Source organism: Scophthalmus maximus, chromosome 14, assembly GCF_022379125.1.
Source record: "Scophthalmus maximus strain ysfricsl-2021 chromosome 14, ASM2237912v1, whole genome shotgun sequence".
Classification (NCBI taxonomy): Eukaryota; Metazoa; Chordata; class Actinopteri; order Pleuronectiformes; family Scophthalmidae; genus Scophthalmus; species Scophthalmus maximus.
In genome coordinates this window covers 8,528,554-8,552,923 of record NC_061528.1, presented here as the reverse complement: position 1 = coordinate 8,552,923, position 24,370 = coordinate 8,528,554, and the positions used below count along the sequence as shown (strand labels likewise).

At 43.8% G+C, this 24,370-nt stretch overlaps 2 protein-coding genes and 1 long non-coding RNA gene across 7 annotated transcripts; 1 reads left to right on the top strand and 2 right to left on the bottom strand.

Annotated features, from left to right (window-relative positions):
- Positions 1-372: 372 nt before the first annotated feature.
- acp6 (acid phosphatase 6, lysophosphatidic) lies at positions 373-6,421 on the bottom strand. Of its 4 annotated transcripts, XR_004796315.2 has the most exons (12): positions 5,486-5,529; positions 4,872-5,091; positions 4,617-4,745; positions 3,648-3,778; positions 3,395-3,474; positions 3,211-3,298; positions 2,892-3,024; positions 2,098-2,198; positions 1,874-1,966; positions 1,583-1,748; positions 1,182-1,494; positions 373-823 (listed from the first exon to the last, which is right to left on the bottom strand). XR_004796315.2 is itself a non-coding variant. In XM_035651258.1 (11 exons), exons 2-11 carry the CDS (start codon positions 5,082-5,084, stop codon positions 1,360-1,362), a joined length of 1,269 nt encoding a protein of 422 aa, XP_035507151.1. In that variant the 5' UTR covers positions 5,085-5,091; positions 6,273-6,421; the 3' UTR covers positions 373-1,359. The 4 variants fall into 4 exon arrangements, 3 of the variants coding, with proteins under 3 accessions (XP_035507151.1, XP_035507152.1, XP_035507150.1); XM_035651258.1 differs by lacking the exon at positions 5,486-5,529 and adding an exon at positions 6,273-6,421 and having other exon boundaries at positions 373-1,494; XM_035651259.1 differs by lacking the exon at positions 5,486-5,529 and adding an exon at positions 6,283-6,396 and having other exon boundaries at positions 373-1,494.
- Positions 5,957-9,160, top strand: LOC118320447. Its single transcript, XR_004796317.1, has 3 exons — positions 5,957-6,086; positions 7,214-7,293; positions 9,039-9,160. It is a non-coding gene; the product is annotated as an uncharacterized LOC118320447 (long non-coding RNA).
- On the bottom strand, positions 7,763-17,163 carry gja5a (gap junction protein, alpha 5a). 2 transcript variants are annotated; one of them, XM_035651261.2, is made up of 2 exons: positions 16,929-17,163; positions 7,763-10,309 (listed from the first exon to the last, which is right to left on the bottom strand). In XM_035651261.2, exon 2 carries the CDS (start codon positions 10,246-10,248, stop codon positions 9,091-9,093), a length of 1,158 nt encoding a protein of 385 aa, XP_035507154.2. In that variant the 5' UTR covers positions 10,249-10,309; positions 16,929-17,163; the 3' UTR covers positions 7,763-9,090. The 2 variants fall into 2 exon arrangements, with proteins under 2 accessions (XP_035507154.2, XP_035507153.2); XM_035651260.2 differs by lacking the exon at positions 16,929-17,163 and adding an exon at positions 11,488-12,685.
- Positions 17,164-24,370: the final 7,207 nt, after the last annotated feature.

Sequence of the window (24,370 nt, the reverse complement as noted above, 5' to 3'; positions counted from 1 at the left end):
TGAGAGGACACCACACTTCCAAAATAGATGCAAGCATGTTGATACATTTGAACTTAGTCTTGTTAACTTGGCCGGGAGGAATATTCCAATGTCACTTGTGTGACGTTCCGAGTTATGAGACATAACATTGATCAAGTTTTAATTACTGACCAGTCCATCCTTCAACCAAGTTTCGTGAATATCGGTTCCGTATTTTTGGTGTAATCCTGCTCACGTATAAAACAAGCCAAACTACCAACAAACTAAAGAACAGGGATGTAAAATAGTTGTCAAATCCTCAAGTGGTAAATTAACATTGTTGACCCTAATAACAAGTAAAAGTTATTTGGCAAAGCATGGCTTTTGTTTATTCCATTGTAAAAAACAAAAACATTTTCATTTGATCTGTTTTTATTAGGGCTGTGAAACAATTTAAAAATCATGTTAATCACATGCTTTGTGATAAATTAATCTCAATGAATCACACATCCATATTTGCCATGAGAAACAAGTTTCAACTTACAAAATGCAAACAAAAGTATGTGGCTCTGCATTTCCATCAGTGCATCTGTCCCTGCATAGTTAATGCTTCATGCTGTCTTTGTTGTGCTTTACAAGTGTTTCACGTCAGGTTTTATCTGCAAATGTCGGGCTACATCGAGAGCAGTACATGTATGGCATTTCACTTCTTTGCAGTATTTCAGCCGAGTAAACTGCGTGAGTGATTCCTGTAGGAATGAGTATGTTTTTGACTATTTCAACACAAGATCACCTGCTGAGTTCATGTCTCAATTGTCCTCATCAGAATTTTTCTTGACTGAGGTGGCACAGGAGTCTGAATGATCTTTTGAAAAAATGATATCAAGAGTTAGTTTCAGTCAACAAAGGGTGACGCGAGGGCAAGATTACAGGTAAATGACGTCCAATACAGGATTGTTCACATCCCAAAGGGGACATCAAAACGGGCAATTATTCTATTTTGATGGGGGGGTTTTTGTACACATTAATTTACACATTTTCTTGACAACCACATCGTAAAGATTTATTGATGGGGCAAACATTGTTGGTTTGAGTCTTTCGTGAGTTGAGAATAAAATCATTTTTTTCACTGAGCCAAACTGTCCCCAGCATGTGATACCAAGACAATACATTGAATAGCAGAATCATTCTGCACATGAGCCATGACCATTTTATTTATTTACCTCTATGGTGTATTTGATGCCAAATACGTAGACATGAGGCTGTAATCCAGTGTAGTCTGACAGTGCAGTGCGACGATGGAGTGAAAACTGAGGACGTTAAGAAACACGGAATGAGGGGTGTCAGGTTTTAAATATCACAAGCAGCACTGTGTCCGGACTTGGAGGTCTGCTGAAGGATTCAGGGTTTGGTTAAACCCTCTGTGTTATTACAAACAGACTGGTAGAGTTCAGAGGTCAGGGAGTATGCTGAGAGGGCCTCTTTAAACTCCTGCAGGGGGCAGTAGACTCCACTGCAACCTGGAATGAGGTGATCCTGAAGAAAGACGAGCAACTTGAGTAAATCACAAAAATATGTTGTAACAGCTTATCAAGTAAACGTAGATACATTCTCACCCCCCTACCTGGCCCGCGTATGACAATTTGACAAAGGCCTCGTTGGTCTGCCGGTGTTGGTGCAGCTCGAGGGTGATGTCGGCTGCGTACGGAGGCCATTTCATGTCAAAAATCCCCAAAGCCATGAGACAGGGAATCAAAGTGGTGTCGTGCGCGGAGTACAAAAACAGCTTCCTGTGCGAGAGAGGGGAACAAGTAAAGACCAAACACAACTGTGTGTGTGTGTGTGTGTGTGTGTGTGTGTGTGTGTGTGTGTGTGTGTGTGTGTGTGTGTGAGAGAATGGGTGTGTTCATCCAACCTGTTTGGCTCAGACGAGGTGCCCTGCACTTTCTCGTCCAAGTTGGTTAACATTGTGTGCAATAGCGGTCCCACGCACAGCTGCAGGTTCTCCCTGCCAGGAGCACAGCAGAAGAATTAAAGGTGGCCTTGTTTAACTTGATGCTTAACTGTAAATGCTCCTCATCCACACAGATATTTGGGTTATTGTTGGATTTTGAATCTACGGGCATTGTTCAATCTAACCTCTTGCTGGGTTCATAGATGTAGTGAATCATTTCCACGGCTCTCTGCTCCACTTTATCCCTCCAGGTGTCCAGCACTGGTGGGTAGGGCAGGCCGTGCGCCTGTCAATATGCAGGAACAAGACACAGTATCAGGTCAATTTTTACTTTCATTATAATCATTTTCCACTGTGCTGTCTATTGAAAGAAGGGGCATCAAAATTAAACCAATTATAATTTACTCTTAGTTTTATTATCCTGTTTAATTGGAATACGGTTATGTTGAGAAATTTGATGCGTTTATCTGTTTATTAATTGGAATGATTTTAAACCGATACCAGGTGGATCTAAAAGGATAATTGGAAAGAATGTAAGGGAGGTCTTCAGTATTTGGTTTTGGCTGGAAAAAACTTAAGTAGAGAAAAGAAATTCAGCCAGACGCCCCCTGCTGTGCGTTTTCAGATCTCAAAGTGAGCTCATTGTGCAGTTATAATATGGTTATTTGAACATCTACAAAAACGCCCCCCTAAAATCTCATATCACCATACTCATCTTTGCAAAAGTCCAGCAGTGATTTTCTTTCACTGACCAAAGTCTTTAGATTTGACATCTATGCATTTATTTTAAAATACCTCAAATTCTGACACATTACAAAAGACACAAATCCTGCTTGATTCGATTTTTTTTTTACTTGCTAAAATCTCTATAAACTCGATGACCTTGTTTCAACATACATAACTAGCAGGCATATGTATTCTGATAGCTGGTGGTGAGACCCTAATAAAAGTCATATGAATGGTGATGTGGCAGTGTCACCTCTCTGGCGACCATGTCATCCCTAATGAGGATGAAGTCGACGTGCTGGTGAGCAGCGATGCCCAGTGCGTCGTGGATGCTCTGCAGGTCTGCCGCAATGTCTGGCAGAGTGGACGACTCTGCCCAGCGGTGGCTGCAAAGAACACAGTGTCAGCCACCGAACCCAGATACACCATGACAACCTGTCAGAGGCATCTCAACTCTCTGCTTATAATTTTGCACAACACATTATTCAAGGTTCCAGTTTTGGGTTGTGGGTGCGTAGGATGGGCCCAGGCCCTCGTTGTGCGCTTGGTAGGAAAATTTGACTCAAACATACCTGCTAAGGATTTTGAGCAGCTTGCATCCGTGGTAGTTTGGATACAGGATTTCAGATTGTGCCTCAGTTGTGAATATATGAACAATTTCTTCAAGTAGAAGAGAAAAAAAATGACACAAACAGGTGAGATGAGATCCACAACAGAATAAATAATTTTGTGCACATCTAGGTTTATATACACTACCTTTTTGTTTTTGCTGAAAGAGCCCCGCTATCAGGCACCTGGCAGATTCAATGGTCCTCGTAATGTTAGTGGAGCGCACACTAAAAATAAAAATTAAAAATTAAAAAACAAGGTTATGGAAGGCAGCCAACTTAAAACATAGTAGAGCATTTAAGTTGATGTCCTTTGTACAGAACTCATAAACCCAATGTAACCGCAGAGCACAGAAAAGTGTTTGTCCTCTTTCTAACCCACCGTGTTGTGCAACACTTACTAGACCTCAGCCGGGCTAAAGGTGGAGCTGAGGAAGGGAACCTCCTCAACATACTTCCTCCTCAGCCTCTCGCCCAGCTCGTACAGCTGCTGCATGCCCACCGTGGTCAGCTGACCAGGGAACGTGCCACCCTGCCGAGAGCAGGCAAACAGGATCAGGTTTTACTCACAGGTACGGCCTGGCAAAGACACACACACACACACACACACACACATCTGCGATCGCATGCAGGACCTTAGAGTGAATGTTAGTACAAGCGTGGCAGGAGTCCACACCACATGGGATTTAGTTTGCAAAGCCGAATGCAGTTAAACCTCTTTAGCGAAGCAGCTAACTCAACACGAGGAAACCAACATCTTCAGTGACACAGCAGCTGGCAAACTGGACACCATCTCACTGGGTAGCTATACACACAGTTTGGCTGTATTACAGAGAGAAGGCGAATGAATGAACCTGTTAAGTGTCACATGTCTTCTTTGTAGGAAATGTTAGTGGCCACTAGAGGGGTGAAAGACGACTGAATCAACAGATTAATATGGTTTGCTTTGCATCTTTTGAATCAACTAATCCAAACTCACTTGTCACTGGCAGATATTAACTTGTTATGGTAACAAAAGCACAGATGAAACAAACTTTATTGTTCAAGCAAGCTAAGCCAGTCGGCACAATGTCAGTGTTCAGGTTAGTAAGTGTTAATCGTGTAAATGTCTGCTTCTGGCCTTCTGGCTGGTTTATTGTCTTCTTGTTCTTTATTTGCCTCAATTTGTTTGATTCATTTCATCATTTAGGACTCTACTCAGACACAATATGGCATGAAAATTACATTTTTGTTGTTGACACGTATTCAGCTACTATACTTTCCCAAAAAGCCTCTTGCTGTGGAGCAGCAGCTTATATACAAGTTTCCACAACTGAGCCTCTTTTTTGCTGTCTGACTGCATTTAACGCCGCAAAAAAACACCTACTCACTGTCAGCGTGTTTCTCCGATAGCTGTCTTCTACAGGGGCTGAGGGCCTGGGGCCGCCGCGAAGATCTGTCACTACGTGGTTGATGTGGGTGTGAGCCGGAGGCTCCAAGAGCGTTGGCACCCACTGGACCTTTGACGAGACAAATGTGCAGAGAAAATGAAATGCATAGTTGTTATTTTTAGATTTTATTTGACACCTGAGATCCTTAAAGGGCACACGCTAAAGGATTTGATGAATCGCTGGGGGGGGCCTTACCTCCATCACATTAGGTATTGACTTCAGCGGGGTTCGAGCACCGTGTCGGAACAGGACTTGGACCAGTTTTAGCTCGTAGGCAGAACTGGGATCAGCAGCCGTGCCACTTGAAGCAACTCGGTCCGAGTCTGTGTTTTTTTGGGACCACAGCATTGAGCCAAGCGCTACAGACGCTGAGCCTAAAACACCTGCCTTGGTCAAAAGATTCCTCATGGCTGAACTGTGAACAGAAAAAGCAGAATGTCTAATGTGAAACCTTAATGTCAATATTAGGAGGAAGATTATTATTATAATATCATCTTTGCTGGTGTTAAGAAAAGGCTCAGAGACAGCTTCAGCCTCCCGACACATCAGCTCAACCTGCCTCTGTGCTATTTGAGCTATTGATTACTTTCATTATCAATTATGCATAATTACGTTAACTTATTCCAAGGGCTTGTTTTGTCTCCAAACCCCAAAGACATTCAGATTTTTTTTCAATAACAGCACCCAGCAAACAAACTCACATTACGGAAGTTATGATCCTTAATATCTACATGCCACCTCAATACTGCGCAACCCTTTTGTTGATGACTTTTCTGAACTATCTGTCTAAATTCTGCATTGACTTTTACCGTGTTGTGATTGTTGGTGATTCCAACATTAATGTTGACAAACCCCTGGACAGAGGGACTGAAGAACTGTGTCCTTATCTATATAACTACGGACTGAATGACATGTGACGGAGCACGCGCACACACGCGCACGCACACACACACACACACACACACACACACACAGGACTTAATCATGTCCAAGGGTGTGAACATTTCTGAGGTTGTGGTGATCGGTGTTGCTCCCTCTCTGATCATCCCTGTGTTTTCTTTAAGAGCGCCATCTCTGTGCAGACAAAAACATGTTTGCTTCATTCTTTATGCTGTAAAAATAAAAGTTTTCATATTGACTCAAATCAAATGCGAGATACCGATGCGTCTGTGAACGTCTCATGTCGGCCGATTTTAGTCGGCCAACCGATATATCGGTCAGGACCAACGCCATTAAAGAACCAGGACACGTTGACAGCCTGATAGAAGAGTAAGACGAGGACGAACTTAGAACGCTGTAGGACGTCCACTAGCTTTTCTGGACTCGTGTATATATTTAAATCGGCTTGTAAAAGCCATCATCTGCTACGAAGCTGCCCAGACACGGAGCTCAGGACCTTTTACACTACAGGTAAACAGTTGGCCGACAAAAAAACAACATATTCCTACACAAACTAGTTGTTAAGAGAAAGAGCACGTAGAGACCTCCGGTGGAGAGACACGGCTCTTCCTGGTTAGCGGCGGCATCTCAACATGACAACGTGAAGTTTTAAACCGTGACAGAGGAGCTCGCTTTATATCGCAGGGGTCAACTTACTTTTTCTTACCAAGGAGATTAAAATGAAATTCTTGTGCTGCCCTCGATAAGAACACAACGCGATGTGTTTCAGGCTTTATGATAATTCAATTTGTCATTAGGCAAACTGTTGAGTCGGGTTGAGGCGAAAGGCGTGTCGGGAAGTGTAGTGCAGCAGCTGCCACTCTGCTGTGAATGTGAACGCGAACGCCACAAGGATTGAACTACATTTCCCGACACCAGCCTCACAGGCGTGACGTCGTCCTTCTTCTTCGTTTATAGGATTTGCTTCGGAGGAAGTGTATCGCAGCACGCTGCTGCCCTCTAGGGAACATAACGTGTAGCTGCATGTCGACATGCTTCACTTTTGAAGATCTCTGCCTCATTTCAGTGATTTATTACGTGAATATTAAGAATGATTATTGTTTCCATATTCTTGAATGTGAGGATTTACAGTTTTCCTCTATTTTGTGTCACTGTAAACAAAACATTATGTATATATATATATATATATATATATATATATATATATATATATATATATATATATATATATATATATATATATATATCCGGACTGTGAATATGATATGTTATACTGTAGTAACAAATATAAATATTTTTTCATGGTCGACTAATTGATCTATGATAATTTTTCATTTTTTGAAAGAGAAGTGAGAAGTATGTAAACCTACATGGAAAATCGTAACCCACTTTACTTTTTTTTTAAACTTTATTTCTATTATACTTACTTACTTTCCACTTTATACATTTTATAGGTGAATATCATAGTTTTTATTGTACCTTTTATGTGATACTATAGTTAATAGTTGCATACAGAATCAAACTTACATCCAAAATATAATATATGTTTCAGAAATAACGCACTAAATATAAACTGTAAATGCAAACAATGTCCTTACTTAAATTAGATATTAAGTGAGTTTTATTGTCTCTCCAAGGCCTGGCTGCTTGAAAAAGTCACCAACCAGAGGACATCTCCGCTGCCGAAGGTGATGATGAAGCAAGAATATCAATAAAGGTCAGACACTGACAGTCTTGTGATATGAAATCCAAATTATCCCATTAATGCCCTACATTCCCACTGTATTAGTCATCGCATTGCAGAGCCAATTCCTGGTTCAGCTTGTCACAACTAACGCTGAAAACAAAAAAAAAGCAAAAGACAAATGATTATTATTGGAAGGGCATGTGGTTGCCTTGTCTTGGACTACCCAATGAGTTCTGCTCTCTCTTGCCGTGCAGTTTTTTCATTTTCAAGTTTACAACCAGTGACACCAACACTGCAATTTTCCACATGGTTTTGATATGGTGCAAGTTGGTCTAAATGTAAATTAGTTTATATTACCAAGATTTTTGGTGTGCGAGCAATGAATCATTTGGTAAAAACACCATCATATTTATACGTTGACGTAGAAAAACACTGAAATCTAAGAACAATGACACATTATTAGAAGTTCTTGAATGAATCTCACACATTGTGAACAACAGACTGTACAGTTGATGATTTATTGCTTAGTGATGGGTTAGTGACGACATTTATTGCATAAATGTCTGTGAAGGAGCCAACAACTGCAGCTGTCGGCTGAACAAGATTTCTGTTTTCTTAGACGAGTGATTGTCGAATACATATGTAGGATAAAAACGTAAAACCTCCATTTGCAAGGACGTTCGCTCACAAACTGCATACAAGAAGAACATACAACAGAGATAATATGAAACACATTCAAATACGTTAACTCTAACATAGATCATTGCATCGGGACAAACTCAGTATTTACACAATGGCTCCAGGAGAAAAAACTGAAAAACATTAGTGCAATGTTGCCACCGAGTGGCTGGATCTCCTCATCACCGCCGTCCAGGCAGGACCTCTTCTTTTTCATTAAATCCCCTTTCAACGGGAAAATCCTCAAACTGGCTACTTTCTCTCACCACCTCTGCACACAAAGAGTCCTGTCGAATACATGAATTTCGAATTAAGTTTTTCTCACACTTTTTAAAAAGATTATTAGGTTATTATTGTTGTGTTACATGTTGTTTGTTGACCCGCAGGTACTGTATAGTGCAATCAAGTAAACACGTGGATTAATTTAAAGTTACAGCTTTACCATGGCCTTTGGGGAAAATATATATATAAAAATGCTTCATGTGGATTTTTTTTTAAAACTTTTGATAAGGCACTTAACCTTGATTCACTGCAAATGTGCAGCAACCTTCACAGTTTATTGTCCATCAAGTTCTTTGCAAGTTTTTTAGCAGTGACACTCTTGGTTGTGCTATTTATTTAAAGTCTATTTGAAGTATTTTAATTGAATAGTTGAGATGTGTGTAATATTTTTGCTTTACCATGAACGATTCCCTAAGTCAGCTCACACCAAGCACCGTGCATCATGTCATTCTTGTCTCTTTCACTCAGTTAGTTTTTGGTAAAACATAAAATGTGCAATAGTCAGGTATCACACCTGTTACCCTGTTCTCATTTCAAAATGGTTTTCCTTTTGCAGTTTGGTTGTCATTCCCCCCCCCCCCCCCCCCGCAGCTCTGCGACAGACTGTCCACTCACAGAGCTCACACACGTCCAGTTCACATGGTCCACTCACAGATCTCAGTGTATCTTTCTAATGTAGATTCTCAGTCCATCTTCTATGGTCATCTAGAGTCTATAGGCCTGACTTCTTTGTGCCAGGTTGCATAGTGTGTTCACATCCTGAAATCCGTATTTGTGTCCTGCTAAACTGATCCCTCCGTCACTTTTCTTTGAAGGTCCAACCCGCTCTCCTCTCCCCTTGTCAGCCACTCATTCCAGCTGTGAGCCTCATACTGCCAGGTCACCCTGGCGAGCCCGACTGCTGGTCCCACTGGTCCTGCTGAGGCGGCGTTTGTCCTTCATGTAGCCAGAGTGCGGCAGAGGCGATGGGGCACAGCTGTTGGGCAGCTCCATGGGAGCCTGGTCATATCTTATCCTCAGGAAGTCTTCCTCGTCCTCCAGGTTCTCGCAGCTGTGATGCCGCTCGGTGGCCGAGTTGACTGAGTTCTGCTGCAGCGCCATCCTGGTGTTGAAGGGATGCGAGGCCATGGAGGTCATGGCGTTCATGGAGCTCGGGGCTGCCAGGCACTGGCTGAAGTCGGGGGGTGGGGTGCAGGCAACCGCGGGCCGCGGGGGGCTGTTTGGCTCTAAAGCTGCAGACATGGCCACTGTCACAGCTTTCTGGTTCTTCCTCTGGATCACTTTGTTGCGTACGCACCTTCTGACACTCTTCCAACCGAGGTGGTAGAGCTCCAAAATAGACAGCAGTAGAGACACGCCGGCCACCACCAGCATGAAGATGATGAAGACATTCTTCTCTGTGGGGCGGGACATGTAGCAGTTGACTGGGTTGGGGCAGGGCCACGCCTTGCACAGGTACAGCGCTTTGAGGAACACCCCATAGATCAGGTACTGCACAACAACGAACGTCACCTCCATTACTGTGCGGATCAAGATGCTCAGGATGTAAGTCTGCAGCAGCGCCCCTCTCAGGTGAATACGGACACTCCCGCCTGATGCAGGTGCCATCTCCTTCGCGCTCTCCTTCTGCTGGAGGTACTCCTTCTCCCCCTCGAGGTCTCCACCACCGTCACCTCCTGCCTCCCTCTCCTCCTGCTCCCTCCTCCGCTGCTTCTCCTCCCTGCGCACTATGTGCATGGCGTGCCCCATGTAGATGAGGGACGGCGTGGAGACAAAAACAATCTGCAGCACCCAGTAACGGATGTGGGCGATGGGGAAGGCGCTGTCATAACACACGTTGGTGCAACCGGGCTGTTGAGTGTCGCACAGGAAATCGCTTTGCTCGTCGCCCCACGAGGACTCGGCCGCCGTGCCCAGCACAAGTATGCGAAAGATGAAGAGGATGGTGAGCCAAACCTTCCCGACTGAGGTGGAGTGTTCCTGGACCTCCTCTAGGAAATTCCCCAGGAGACTCCAATCCCCCATCGCTGCTCACGGGCTGAGCACACACCTGGGAAACAAAGATTAGAGCGGGAGGAGAGAGAGGCTGAAAAGAGGGGGTCGTAGGGGTGAACAGGTGAGAGGTGGAGAGGACAGACGAGAGAGAAGAGTTAAAAAAAAAGGATAAAAACAGACAATCAGTCATAAACAGCTGTAGGTCCTCTGCAGGAATGGCTGATGAAATGACCTCGGTATGTTTGTAAGTGGCATCGTATGCGTAAAAATAGCCTTGCTGTCTTTGAATCGCTTGAGGACTGGACACCGCGGCATGAGAACAACCACTTTCCCATGAGAGAAAGAGAAACACAGAGAGACAGAGGGAGGAGGGGGAAGTTCAGGAGTCATGTAAAAGTAAATAATCAAGTTGTTTTAAGAAAAATGATTTAATATTACGTTACGTATATTTTTACATTCCATCTTGTCCTATTCCAAATTCTGTGTGACAGACAGAGGTTGACTGGCTACTGTACCACAGGGCAAATCAAAGCGAGGCAAACTTTGTCCTTTTGATGCCATGACCCGGCCTGAGCTCCATCTTGCCCGCGGCACGCAACCAGCAGCCGTCACTCCCAACGACAGAACGGCAGCTCTGATGCCCACCGCCCCTCTCTGCAGCGAGGACACCCTCCTGCATCCCGCGATCTCCGACCATCTTAAAGCGTCAGTCAGATTCCTCCGTCTACTCGACGTGTGTGTGTGTGTGTGTGTGTGTGTCTGCGTGCGCGCTTTCACCTTTTGACTCGAGCATTAGTGAGAGTTTGGGTATGACCCAAACATGGCAGTGACAGGCTGGCGAGTCTCAGCCGAGAATGACCCTATAAGGCAGTTCACCAGACAGCTTTGTGGGTGCCATAAATGACCCCATCATCGAGGGGTTAGGAAAACCCATCAAACTCCACTGAGGGATGACCTACTGCGACATCTACGTGCTCGATGTTTGTCGGCCAGCTTTTACTGTACAATTAGAGATCAAAGACAGATGAGTTATGAGGCAAAGGCACGACTGAGTGTTACAGTTTGACAGGTTTTTTTTCCAACACGTAAAGCTACTGCACTACACGGCAAAGTTATAGAAAAACGTATACATTCCTCAATAGCTGTGTGTTAAGACAAACTGTTATTCTAATGGTGTGCCATGCAGGAAAAGCATATACAGTATAATCACTACAATCACAGAGAGTGGGAAAGAAAAGAGCCAAACAGGGAGTTGATGTTATCTCTTACCGTCCCTCATCTCCCTCCATGTGTAATCCATAAGCGGTTGTGTCCATTTCCCCCACAGACTAACTTCTGCTAAACAGTCCAATGTGCAGGGATCTGAAATCCTCGGCTGACACTCGCACTGGTTATGTGTGTGTGTGTGTGAGAGAGAGAGAGGGAGAGAGAGAGATGGTCTAACTGACCAGGACCATTTGTCCCTCTGTCTGTCTCTCCCCCTCCCTCTGTGTCTCTGTGAAGTATATATATGGCAATAAGATGGAAAATCAGAGCGTTGTGCTCTTTATCAGTACAACATGGAGAGGTGGGAAACAAGACACCCCCACGAGAACATGTGGGAGAGGAGATGTCCAAACTCTGTCCGCGCCCGAGTCTGATACGCCGATACATAGCATAGGAAAGTCTGTGGTCTGACACTTGTTTTCCAGCATTTTGCCTAATGCGCGATAACGTCAGACTGGTCACAGGTTGCAGACCAGTTGGATCGTCCGCTGGTGAACTGAAGGGAATTGGCTCAAAGGCTTGACTGGATAAAGCTGGGGATCTTTACTGGATGTAAATCACAAACAGACTTGGAGTCCAGGGGAGGAGGGGGGAGAGCACAGCCTGCACAATAGCAGGAGGCGACATTTTTATCGGACATTACTGACAACAGTTTTCCACACTTGTATATAAACCAGATATCAGGCGAACAGCAACCAAGGGAGATTAATCAGTTAACATGGTCTAAACTTATTCTTTTATATACATGTCATGTATTTTCATCCACGAAGCACAGAAACTGCCAGGGAGAGGCCGCTGTATTAGTCTCTGTCTCTTTCCCTTAACGACTTCTTCCTGTTCTCAGGGGAAGCAATCTCAAACAATATGATTTCCGAAGGACGAAAGGAACGCGGTATTAAATCGACGGGGAGGGGCGCTGGGACGCTACAGCCGATATTCCAGTGAACTTCTATGCTCCAAACGAGCACCGCTGGCTCTGGGTGATACCTGTGCTCCTGTGGGCTTTCTGGGAGCCAGGGACTTTATGGAGACACATTGGGCCCTTTGCTGAGCAGTCTGGTTTGCCTGTAGAACATCATGACTGTCATAGTTGTTTATAATTTCTGTGGCAAAGTAAAGGAGAAGTAGTGGGCAATCTGCTTATGACGGTAATCAGAACGGTGAACAGCGCAAATGGAGTATAATGTGCGTCTGATTTATGTTCCTTGACGTCGATCACAGCGTCAGGGATGATCTCATTAGTGTGTGTGTGTGTGTGTGTGTGTGTGTGTGTGTGTGTGTGTGTGTGTGTGTGTGTGTGTGTGTGTGCGCGTGTGTGTGTGCATGCCCTTCTTTGTGTGTTTGTGAGTGAGTGTGTCATGCCGGAGAGTGTTGGTTTTAGCATAGGTGTTGTAGAGATATGATAAACCAAGTGACAAAGCAGACCCTGGGGGAACTGTAGCCAAGAACTACATGTCCTTTCACCACTTCGGGGTCAACTCCAACCGAAGCTGGAACAACTGAATGTGGCTGCATTTGAATCTCCGGTCGGATGTGTGCGCACCGACACTCGGCTAGGTTTGGACGGCAGCCAGGCTGCTCACAGAGGTAAAAAGGGACGAAGATACAGCTACTAAACTGCATGGGTGTGAAGTGACGGCTGCTGCTGAGAATAACGGCTGTGTGTTTTCTCTACCCTGTAACACAACAATAAATCCTCTGGCCTGTTGGACCGGCCTCGCTTTTACCTTAGAGGGCAGTGACTCTGGTTCAAGAATCAGGGATGAGGGAGGGATGAGACGGGCGACTCAGGCTGGAGATGCCTCCGTTTTATTGGACCACCGAGCTTTGTTTCACTGCACGGTGGCACATGGAGCAATGGTTCCAGATTTATGTCGCTCACAGAATCTGTGCAATTTTTTTTGTTGCCGCGTCATTAAATTAGTGAGCAGAGGTCAGACAACTCTTCTCAGTCTTTAGTTTCTGACTCGCATTAGAAATAGAGATGTTCAGAACAAAACAAAAGCAAACAAGTCTCTTCCAGTCTTTTGTCCTCATGTGCCAACACTAGTTGGTTCCTCTCTGCCTGCAGTGTATCCACAGAGCAGGATCAACAGGGGGCAGGGTTGATTTAAACATTCCCTTTGTCGATGTGCAACTTTCAGCAGCACTATGCCATGTTTGACAAACTCCCGATCCTCATAGAGGATCAGGATACACTGCCTTGTCCACGCTGTCCTCGTAAAAAATACAGGCAATTAGATGGTGGATTGTACATTTTCTTGGCCCGCTTCCCTTTAACGGGGCGTGTTTAGACGAACATCAGCGGAACAAAAACTATTTGCGCGGTGTCGTGCACCAAGCACAGTTGTGTTTGTTCGTGCGTGAGTGGATTTACTGGAGATGAAGTAGATATTTCGACAATCTCACTCAGGATCTCAACACGCCAGCTTCAAAACCACATCGCCTGACGACCTAATGTACTGCCCTCATCAGAAAGAAAAACACAGCAAGAAAACTCATTCATTCCCTGGAAAAAGGGCCGACAGTATTTGACATATACTAGAGGGAAGTAGTTCTCATAATGGAGGGTGGATTCAGGGGATACTAGTGGAGACCACCTTTAATACCACATGTTCATACTAGTGGCTCCAGCTCAGAAGCACCTCATTCATTTGGGTTTTGCTGGGGAATTTAAACACAGTGCATTGATTATAATGACTCATGTAATGTCTGATACATTTTAAAATAAACACCCATTAAGTCTTGCATTTTAATATCTGGAGAAAAACGGTGTATACTTAATCGTTGATGACAAATTTCAAAGTCATCACCACTTTGTGTATCATAATGTTGGACTTTCAGACAATCCCATGCTAAAATAACTGTAACACTTCACTGTGAATGTGTCTTCTCTCATTTAAACTACAGGACGTTTTATACCACAAACTAGATTCTTTCATTCCACTTAGCGATATTAAATGTTTATTAATTAATGTTTTCATACTTTCACTCTTGTAATTGTTTAAAAAAAATTCTATTATTTGCTTGATTGTTGGTTATCTGAAATAATGTTTTGCTTCTTGCGTGCTGGTTGTTTGGTTTTGTGATGATTCTTTTATTTTTATTTTTTAAGTTACTAATGTAGAACAACGGTACATTACAGCTTCTATTAAACAAACCAAACCAAACGAGGAGCATACGCCGGGAGCTCTATGACAACATTTTTACTCTGCCGGTTACAATTAATGTTGCCGTGTTGTGACAGCTCAGCAGTGTTTCAGTGGAGCAACCACAGCGGAGCACGAGGACAAATGTCAAACCGAACCACGCAGCTGCTGGATGGTAGCACATTTATACAGTACACACGAGTTCCGTCAGTCTCAGTTGAAATCAACAGACTTCCACACAGGACGCCGGACATACGCAGAGGCCGCAGTTATTCAGCTCTGTGATGGTTATTTTTACTCTCAGAGTGATCGATATCTGTTTCGTGAGGTGATTGACGTATTACGGAGAGATTAATAGAAATAAATACTGCTTGTGTATGCTATTAGAATAACTACTTGCACAAATGGGTCAAAGTTCATGTGCAATTTTCGAAGCATGGCTTTTGGAACCTGAACACGTGTGGAGATTTGATCCCAGTATATGCACTGCTGCAGCTGTGGGGTCGTGTGCACGTCACTCCCCATGGGTGCCGGCACTACTGTCAAGGATGAGCACGTTTAAGGTTAGTTGTATCGGCTTGGTCGACGAGCGCGACCTACAAAGTGGATTCTGATGTGGGATGAAGGGAGAGAAAATCGTCACCTGTTGTCACCGCTTGCAGGCCGGCATGGATCTAGGCTGCCGTATATCAGTCACACCAGCAGAAGCCGGCGGGGCCGATGTGCTCCCTGCTACCTTACATGGCTGTCTGGCTCTTCATCTGCCCACTACTGTACACAGACCCACAGCACTGCTGTGATCCATTGTTTCGCTGCATATGGCATTACATTGTGAACCGTCAGGCGAGAGACAGTTGCGGGGTGTTTTCACCGAGGGAAATTCTGTCTAACGCTCCCGACTGAAATCCCTGGAACGCTGCTATTCCTGGAGAGTGACAGACTACATATTTGGCGTGTTTTGTTTGTTTGTTTTTGTTCTTATCATCTGACGTCTCCAGTGATGTCAACTCATTCTTGGCAATGGCATCAGTATGATTGGGTTAGTGAGCCTTGATTATCATCCGTTTTTTTTTCTTGTTGTATTTTATTCACACCAAAGTGACAAGGCGTTGTTTGTGTTTGACCCAGATTCAGATTGAAAAACTTGTGTGTAACAAATTTTTTGACCCCTTTTTGCCACATTATTGGCCTTAAAAAAAATATTGTCTCGAATCACATTTTCACTATTTTCTGAAGAAGGCATGATGTGGATAGTAACCATATACTCTAACTGAGGTACATGTACTTTACTTCTTTCCTACTTATCCTCCATCACATTTCAGAAAATATATTTTGTGCATTTTAATCCACTTGCTATATTGAGGGCTCTATTGTTATTTCTACCACCCCATAAATAGGTCAAGGTGAAGATATGCCATTAAATGCTTATTTCATGTTAATACATGGATTAAAAACTGTCCATTGTTATAGTAAATACTATTGTAACACTGACCATGGCCATTTTACCTGCATACAGTAAATAAGTTATACATTCGAAGTACATATTGCTGGTAATATCTCTCCTGCTACTACTTCTTTACATTTAGAAAGTAGCATTATGAAAATAGGAAATACTTTTACACTGGGATATAAACACTTTCAATGAAGTAAAGAAAAGATTTTTTTCTTTCTTCAACCACAGTTGAGACACATTGCAACAGACTTAACGGTGCAGGACTTTCACCTCCTTTGTTTTTATGTATTCCTGAACAACAGTGTGTTTGTCTTCACTTTTCTAGCATTCCCCCCCCATTATTGTCTGATTGATTAGTAGATATTAGCAATGCATTTTGTCAAAACAGATTCATGAACAACAGTATGAATTTCTGCCTTCACAAGAGCAAAAAAACCACCGTGCTATTTAATACATCTAAACATAATCCTTCACAGTAGCAAATGCCCTAACTCCTATATTTAACAATTTCTGTGTAGACACAGGAAACAGTTTCTCAACGTTTTTGACTCTGGTGGGAGTTACGGGGACAGAAGACCGAGGAGGAAACACAGACAGAGGGAGATGAAAGAGGTGAGAGCGAGTAAGGTGACAGCTGTACCTGCCTGGGACAACCGGGCCTCCCACGCCATCCTCCCAGCCATTCAAGACACTGTCGTCCTTAGAGACGGCGACACTAAGCTTCGGTCCACAAGTATAGTTTTGAAGTAGGATGCTCACAGTGTTTACCCCCTTTAAGTTTAACGTTCAAGTAAGAGTTTCCGCGATAACTCGCTACATCTGATGCTCATTTGGAGGCTTACCTGCTGCTCGGCTTTAGGACAGTCGTCTGGGCGGCTGCTTCTAAACAAGAAGAGGCTCCATGTATGAACCCTGGTGAGATGAGTCTTCCTTGGGACCGGTGGCAGGTGTGACAGTGGGACTGCCTTCTTCTTGTTGAACACAGGAGAAAACTGGAGAGACTTCTGAATAACGGTGTCTGGTTTAAGTGTTGTCCCAACACCAAACTGTAAGTCCACACAGGGGGCACGAGAAGAAAAGCAGGGGCATCACGAGAGTCCCCCCCCCCCCCACCCCCCTCCGCCCCATGGACCTCCCTTCTGTCTCCTCCTCCATCTCCTCCTCCTCCTCCTCCTCTTCCCCACCACCTCCCTGTTCGTCTTACATCCCTGCTGCTCTATTTTTTGCTGGGAAGCATTCTCCGGCAACAGGAGAGGAAGTGGAATTGTTTTCTGGGATCAATGGCAATCCCACTCAGAGTAAACTCCCAGATCTCTCTCATGCACGAGTGCTCCTCTGCACTCGCAGCAACCAGGCACAGAGGAACTCCTGCAAAGCAAGATTTTGAACAAAGTTTAGCAAACATTTTAATTCAGCAATCACTTATCTCTCGCTCCATATCTTTTTAACAAGTTGACGATGTTTTTACTCAGGTCTTGAGCATTTATTCCTGAAGAAAAGGTCAAACTGATGAGTGAATGGAGTAAAGCGATTGACATTAAGCCCACATCAGGTTTTCCTGAGGTTAAACACCAATAAAGACAAATGTGATACAGATAGATACCTTTGAAGGAATTGGCGGAGAAACTTTCTTCCCCCTGGTTCCGCTCCTGCTCCTCTCAGAGTTCGTGCTGCTGTGACACCCCCTTGCTGGAGTGCGGGATGGAAGCAAAGGGAAACAAACAAAACGAAGAGAGCTCATCCTTCTCTTTCCCTGCTTCCTCCTCCTCTCCTCTCCCTCTGTATGTGGTGTGAGTTTCAGTGGAGGATTATCTCTGGGCTCCGCAGCATGCCTGCAGATACACGCTATTATTACGTACTGGGAATCTTTTACGTTTGATTCCCCCTTGCGGACGGGCCACCGCTCATTCGAAGGCATTCAAGTGGCCGTACGTGGCGAGGGAACACGCGTGCCGGCATATTTTCAATTAAAAATGGGACTTCACTCCCAGCACCATATGTCTCTTGTATTCCCCAAAAATGTCAAACTTTCCGGAACCTTTCAAATACCCCTTAACTCATTCAAAGTGTCATTTTCATTTCAGAAATTGTCAATTGTGAGTTTAGCGCTGATGTTCATTGACTTGATTTTCTTCGACCCTCTAATGACATGGCCCGGGCGAGTGATCTAAATTGCTTAATTCTCCTCTCCAACAACTGTGCCTTTGATCGAAAAGCAGAGAGAATGGTTTTGCATGTATAAATAGCAGAGAAAACTGGGTAATAAGGATCTCATGACAAACCCTGCTAGACCTCTTGCCAGGAGCGATGACCCTGAAACCTCATCTCGTCTGTGTCACTCTCTGTCTCTCATGGACTTGTATTGAGTCTTCCATAAAACCCCCGAACTCTGTGCATGTGAGTGCACTCTTGTGCTGGTCGTGAGTCCACTGTGATTTTTGGAGGTTCCTTAAACAAAAGCTGATGGAGCATGCAACATCCCCCCAAGCCTATGGTCCATCACTCCAAGGGATGGAAAAGCTGTTGCAAATTCCTAATTACATAGCCTCCCGCAGTTTGAAGGCAACTCTCTCATTTCCATTGTGCTGCTCATCAGGATGGATTTAGAAGTGGAACATTGTTCACGCAGGGTAACGGAATGAAGTGATCTGTAACATAGAAGTCATGTTCCACGACTTCACTTAATCACATCACTTCTTCTCCTCCATGGTGCCAGGATGAGGGGTGTGTGTGTGTGTGTGTGTGTGTGTGCGTGTGAGTGTGTGTGTGTGTGTGTGTGTGTGTGTGTGTGTGTGTGTGTGTGTGTGTGTGTGTGTGCGTGTGTGTGTGTGCGTGTGAGTGTGTGTGTGTGTGTGTGTGTGTGTGTGTGTGTGTGTGTGTGTGTGTGCGTGCGTGTGCGTGTGCGTGCGTGTGTGTGCGTGTGTGTGTGTGTGTTACGGCGAGATCAAGAGCAAGAGACACCAACTGCATGGGTTTATGGTTTGCGTCTGCGTTTGAATTTGAATTTTGTGTACGTGTGCTTGGAAAAAGCCCATGCTGCCAGGATGCGTTAGTGTAACCCCCCTCCCCGTCCACCCCACCAGCCTGACCCCTGCCCGCTCGTGACACAAACCCATTTCAGCCTTGCCTCACTCAAGTCGGAGGGAAGCCAGGCTTGATGGACACGTGCTCCTGGACGGACATCACGACCACATATACACCCTCCAACTCATTACTGTCATCCACTGGCGGCTGCCTGAACCGCAATTAAATGTAGCGTTAAACTTGACAGTGGGAAAAGGTCGAAAAGAGAAAAGTCAAGGTTGTTTCATGCAGAAACTGTCACTCACTTGTACTATGTGTGAGTGTAAACCTTGTCTGAGTGACTGACTGAAGTGATCCACTGCACTGCCATGTTGTTTTGTCACAGACTTCCTGTCAATCAGACAAAACTGTCCAAAACATCCTGGAGCTGAATTAGAAATCCTTTGCACCTTTGCTTTCCTTTTCCCCTCTTAATATACAGTAAATTAATTGGTTTTATAAATGAAAAAATCCTAGAAGATTTTTCAGGTCTAATTTTCCATTTTTTGTCTATGCTTTTATTAAAAACAATACAAGTGTTAGTGCTCAAGCACTGGAAATAATTGAGGGTGCCACCATCCATCTACTTTTTGTCTTTTACCCATTTCTCTAGAGTTGAACTGTCTGACTCCTTGTGCTATTCTATATTTCATTTATAATAAAAAGAAACACCAGAAACATCAGCTCAACTTTCAGCCCTTCCCTTCCTTGGAATTGAACTTGGCCCTGAACCAAAAAGATCGCCTTCATTATTTTTTCCAATGGACACTCAAACTGAAGCAAATATAGCATTTGTTGTGGACTATTTGCTGCTGTGGATGAATATCAATTTTGTGGGTTAGTGACTATTGACGGCATCAACATGGTGTATAAGGATTTAACTGAAATAAACTACAGTGTCCATGTGCTCGTGGTTATGAAGAAACATGTCACCCAGTGCAACAATGTGGCTCATTTATGTGATTTTAATCGTTTTTGGACAACAATGGAGGTCTTTGGTACAGAGTACAGCATCAGGCTTTGGATACACAGGCAATACTTGTTGTGGTATTAATTTGCAATTGGGTCTGCTCTTTTAATGGGATTCTTTGTTGAAAATAAGAAAAATCCAGAACCCCCCCTCCTTATTCTCAATATTGAATATATAAATACTTGATTTAACAGCTGATAAAGATATTTCCAGGTTAGCTTTGATGTTAGTGTAAAAGAACAAACGACGACGCCATCAATCCTCACTCTCATCTCACACACATCTTCACTGTTGAGAGCGAGAGGTTATTATTAAACCTGTGCTGCTCTGCTGACCCAGAGAAGAGAGCACATGGTCGCAGGCGGTAAGCGATTAGCCGCGCTGCTGTTTGCTCATTATAGGGTGACAAAGCTTTGGGCCGACAGGTGAGGGATTGGGAGAGGCTCACGTGGCAGGCGAGTGAGTCAGCTGTCAGTTGTATTTTAGACTTGTCACTCAAAACGTATTTCGGATGTTTCCAACGCTGTTTCTGTCCATTTAGATTGATGCTATTCTTATCAGCTGATCTCTGACCCTGACTGAAATGCTGCCTGACACTCAGAGTATTGATGATGACGTTAGGTTTTCGGGAGGCAAGCACTATGTGGGTCACACGTGCGTTATTATGAGTAATTTAAATGGAAAAGGATCAGGTCGTGAATGAAAGGACCACAGTCAGGATGAGAAGAGCAGTGTCTTTATTTCTTGTATAACTTTGTCATAAAATCATTAAAGGTTTATCTGTGAAATGCCAAACCACAGTGTAACAGTGGCACAAGTAGAGGAGAGTCATATAGTCAATAATCTATATGATGCCAGTTACAACTACAGTTATATTACAGGATTACAGTTATATGTACATGTATATGTACATTTGTATTAATATTAGACACCAAAATATAATGGCAACGGCAGAAATAAGAAGACTGTAGCATTGTAGTGAATTGAACAAAGATGTGTTCTGTTGCCCATGAATTTAACTTCTTTAATTCTTGTTTGTATTTTTCTTATTTTAAAAGTGAAATAGTTACACTTTAGATTTATGCATTAACCTTTAGGAGTCCTGGGCTATTTTGGCTGTTTTTCGAAATGCTATTAATATTTCACTTTTATCAATAGATTGGACCTAAAAACACACGTGACACATCACGTGACTTGATCATGCCGGCTTAAATGTAGACTCCAGAGGATTTCATAGTATCACAGACATATCTGCCAGCCAAGTGTTGATAAATGTTTAAATCATTATTATTATTATAATGTTTAATGTAACGGCAGCTTTCTAAACCTCTCAAATAATGATATAAGAACAGGTGTAAATAATAAGATCAATGAAGACTGAAGTTCATTTTGCTGATTTGGTTGCAAAGTGAAAATGTCTGCCATGAAAAAAAGGCTCAGTAGCCATATATCTGCGACTGGCGGGGCTGTTGCTAAAACCCTCTATCAATGTTTTTATTTTAAAAAGTTTTCGAAAGATTACCGTGTGTTTCTTTGTGCGACCGATGGTGAAACAAAATGTAAGCAAACAAAACTCATGCGGTGGACCTTGTCAGTTCCTCCTCCGCCCTTCTAAGAACAAGGTTATCAAGATGTGGGCAGAGTCGGAGGAAACTTGGACCCTTAATGCCACAGTCTCAACCCCCCCCCCCCCCCACCACCACCACCACTGTGGAGTAACAGCATCCCAGTATGCAGTCGCAGCAAAGGAGCGGCCGAACAAACACAGGAAGGGGGATATCTGTAAGACCTCTCACCCAAGACAACCCAGACATGCGGACAGACGGGTGCTGTTTGTGTGTGTGTGTGCATGCTTGTGTGTGTGTGTGTGTGTGTGTGTGTGTGTGTGTGTGTGTGTGTGTCTGTCTTTGTGAGAACAGATCAACTTTGTCCAGTGCATGTGTTTTATGTGTGTATGTCGACTGAAGACAGACGAGGGCTGTATGTGTGTTTATGTGTGCACCATACATCCCAGAAAACAAACAGTGAATGAAAGGACGGTATTGTTCATCGCACCCAGTAGACGTGCAACATGCAGCCACTGGCCAAGCTTGAAAAAGGCTTTCAGGCTTTCAGTTCAGTCCCTTCCTCTCTGCCGACCACTTGACTGGAGTAATTTAAAACCAAATAAATTAAGATCAAGGGGTAGCTGATTTTACAAATGAACATAAACTCATGGATGGTTGTGTATGTGCATTTGTGTTTGTGTTTTCTGTCTCCCACACTTTTCTGCAGTCATGTTTTATGACGTCCTGGTCATTGTTGAGGTGACTCAGTTTCAGTCGAGGAAACAACATTAATTTAAATCATTCCTCTCGCCCCACTCAACGTGTGTGAGAAACTGCTGCGGGTGTTTGGAGGTGGCTGGTTGACCGTGTGTGCCCGCAAGTCCATCCGTAGATAACATTGTGTTGGACAGCCGGCTGACTGAGGGAACCAAGAGTCATGAAATCCTCCTGCGTCGGGCCATGTGTTCCCCTGATAGAGACACAGAGGGTGTTACCCTCCTCTGAGATCTAGCTCCAGCGTCCCACGCAGCTCTTCCTGCCTTGAGCGATACACATACCCACAGTGTTCCACCTTGCACCGCTTTTCTCAGCACCTTAGTCACCCTTCATGCGCTTTTATCGAAAAATCAAAATGTCCTTTCATCCTCCTTTTGTTTGGTCTCCTCAGATGTTTAAGACATTAACAACCTCTGACTGATTCCCAGGGTCGTTCACATGTAAAGAACCTGAAAACTTGCTTGTCCAAAAGCTCATGTTCTGATCAATATGGATTATCAAAAATGGATCACACTAATATTCGTATGAGAAATTCGTAGTGATGAATACACAAAAACATCTTCGATCGACATTCACTCAATTTACTCAGCGATTTAGTTTTTCATTTTAGAGCCCACTGGTGTTATTATATGTTTCACTCGCACTGCTCTAGTCAGTGTCACTTCCAGCAAAATAAGCTCTGAAAACCCACTGTTCACCAACTGCTCAGCACCAAACAACAAAATTGGCAACAAGCTGGTAAAGAAATGTGGAGCATTTAATTTAATAGCTTAAGAAATGTCTCCGTGGAGTTGGTGGTGAACAAAACAGAACTAAAAACATGAACGTTAATGTGGCTTCACAACGTGGCTTGTTTCTGCTGCCCCCAAGTGGCCAACAAAATCAGATTTAGCAGGTTAACATCGAAAAGACATATTGAACTCAAGCAGTTAAAGCAGGAGTGTTTCAAGGGACTTTGGGAGCCCCTGGCAAAAGGGACCCAGGGGCCCCTACATCAAACCCACCCACCCACCCCCTTATCCCCCGAGAAACATATGATACCAAACCACATCATTCCAATCTTCAAACGATTCTTCTTTTCTTTTTTTATATCAAAATTTAAACAAAGCACATACTGTGCATACACATAAAATATAGTGAAGTATTAAAGTTTAAGTGCAACCCCCCCCTCACCATCCCATGCACATCCTACACACATTTAGACATTAAAGTCTTCTATCAAACCTCTAAAATTATGAAGGGGCCTCATTTGGGGTTTTCCGACCATGGTGCCGATCATAGAATTTAAGGGGCTTCTCACAAGGGTGCAGTGACTGTAGACTGACCCAATCAGCCTCTTCTCAGGGGCCCCAAACTTCCCTATTAAAACTTTAAAAAATACTGTCTGCAGTTGACTGCTTAGTTACATCAAATACTAATTGTGAGAGACAACAATGGTGAAAAGTAAGACGTGGGGTTCTTTTACCCGGACACAATGCGAGGTGGAACTTTTACTGACTGTGTTTACAACATTTTGCCTTCACGGCTGGTAGTCGAGTCACGACCGGTAAGGACCAATCAGGCGGATTTGGGTTACAGCCTCATCGTTTCCAAAGAGCAGGGGAGAGCTGGGTTTTCCAAACATCTCTGCTTCAGGCATTTCGAAAACTCGCACAGTGAAATAGCAATGATGCATTTTAAAACTAAAACGTAGTAATGTGGATGTTGCCAGAGGCAAGAAATGTTGCATTCGTGGTCAGACTGTGGGAAAGTGGGGCAGCAAACAAGAAAAAATAACACAACGCAAACTCAAGAGTTGCAGGGAATGGATTTCCTTCAAGGTCATCTCAGTGCTGCAAAATTCATCCAAACCTTCACTCTCTCTCATCCACCCGCTCACATCCAGTCGCTCACAGCCCTCACATCCTCTCTCCATTAACACCCGCCG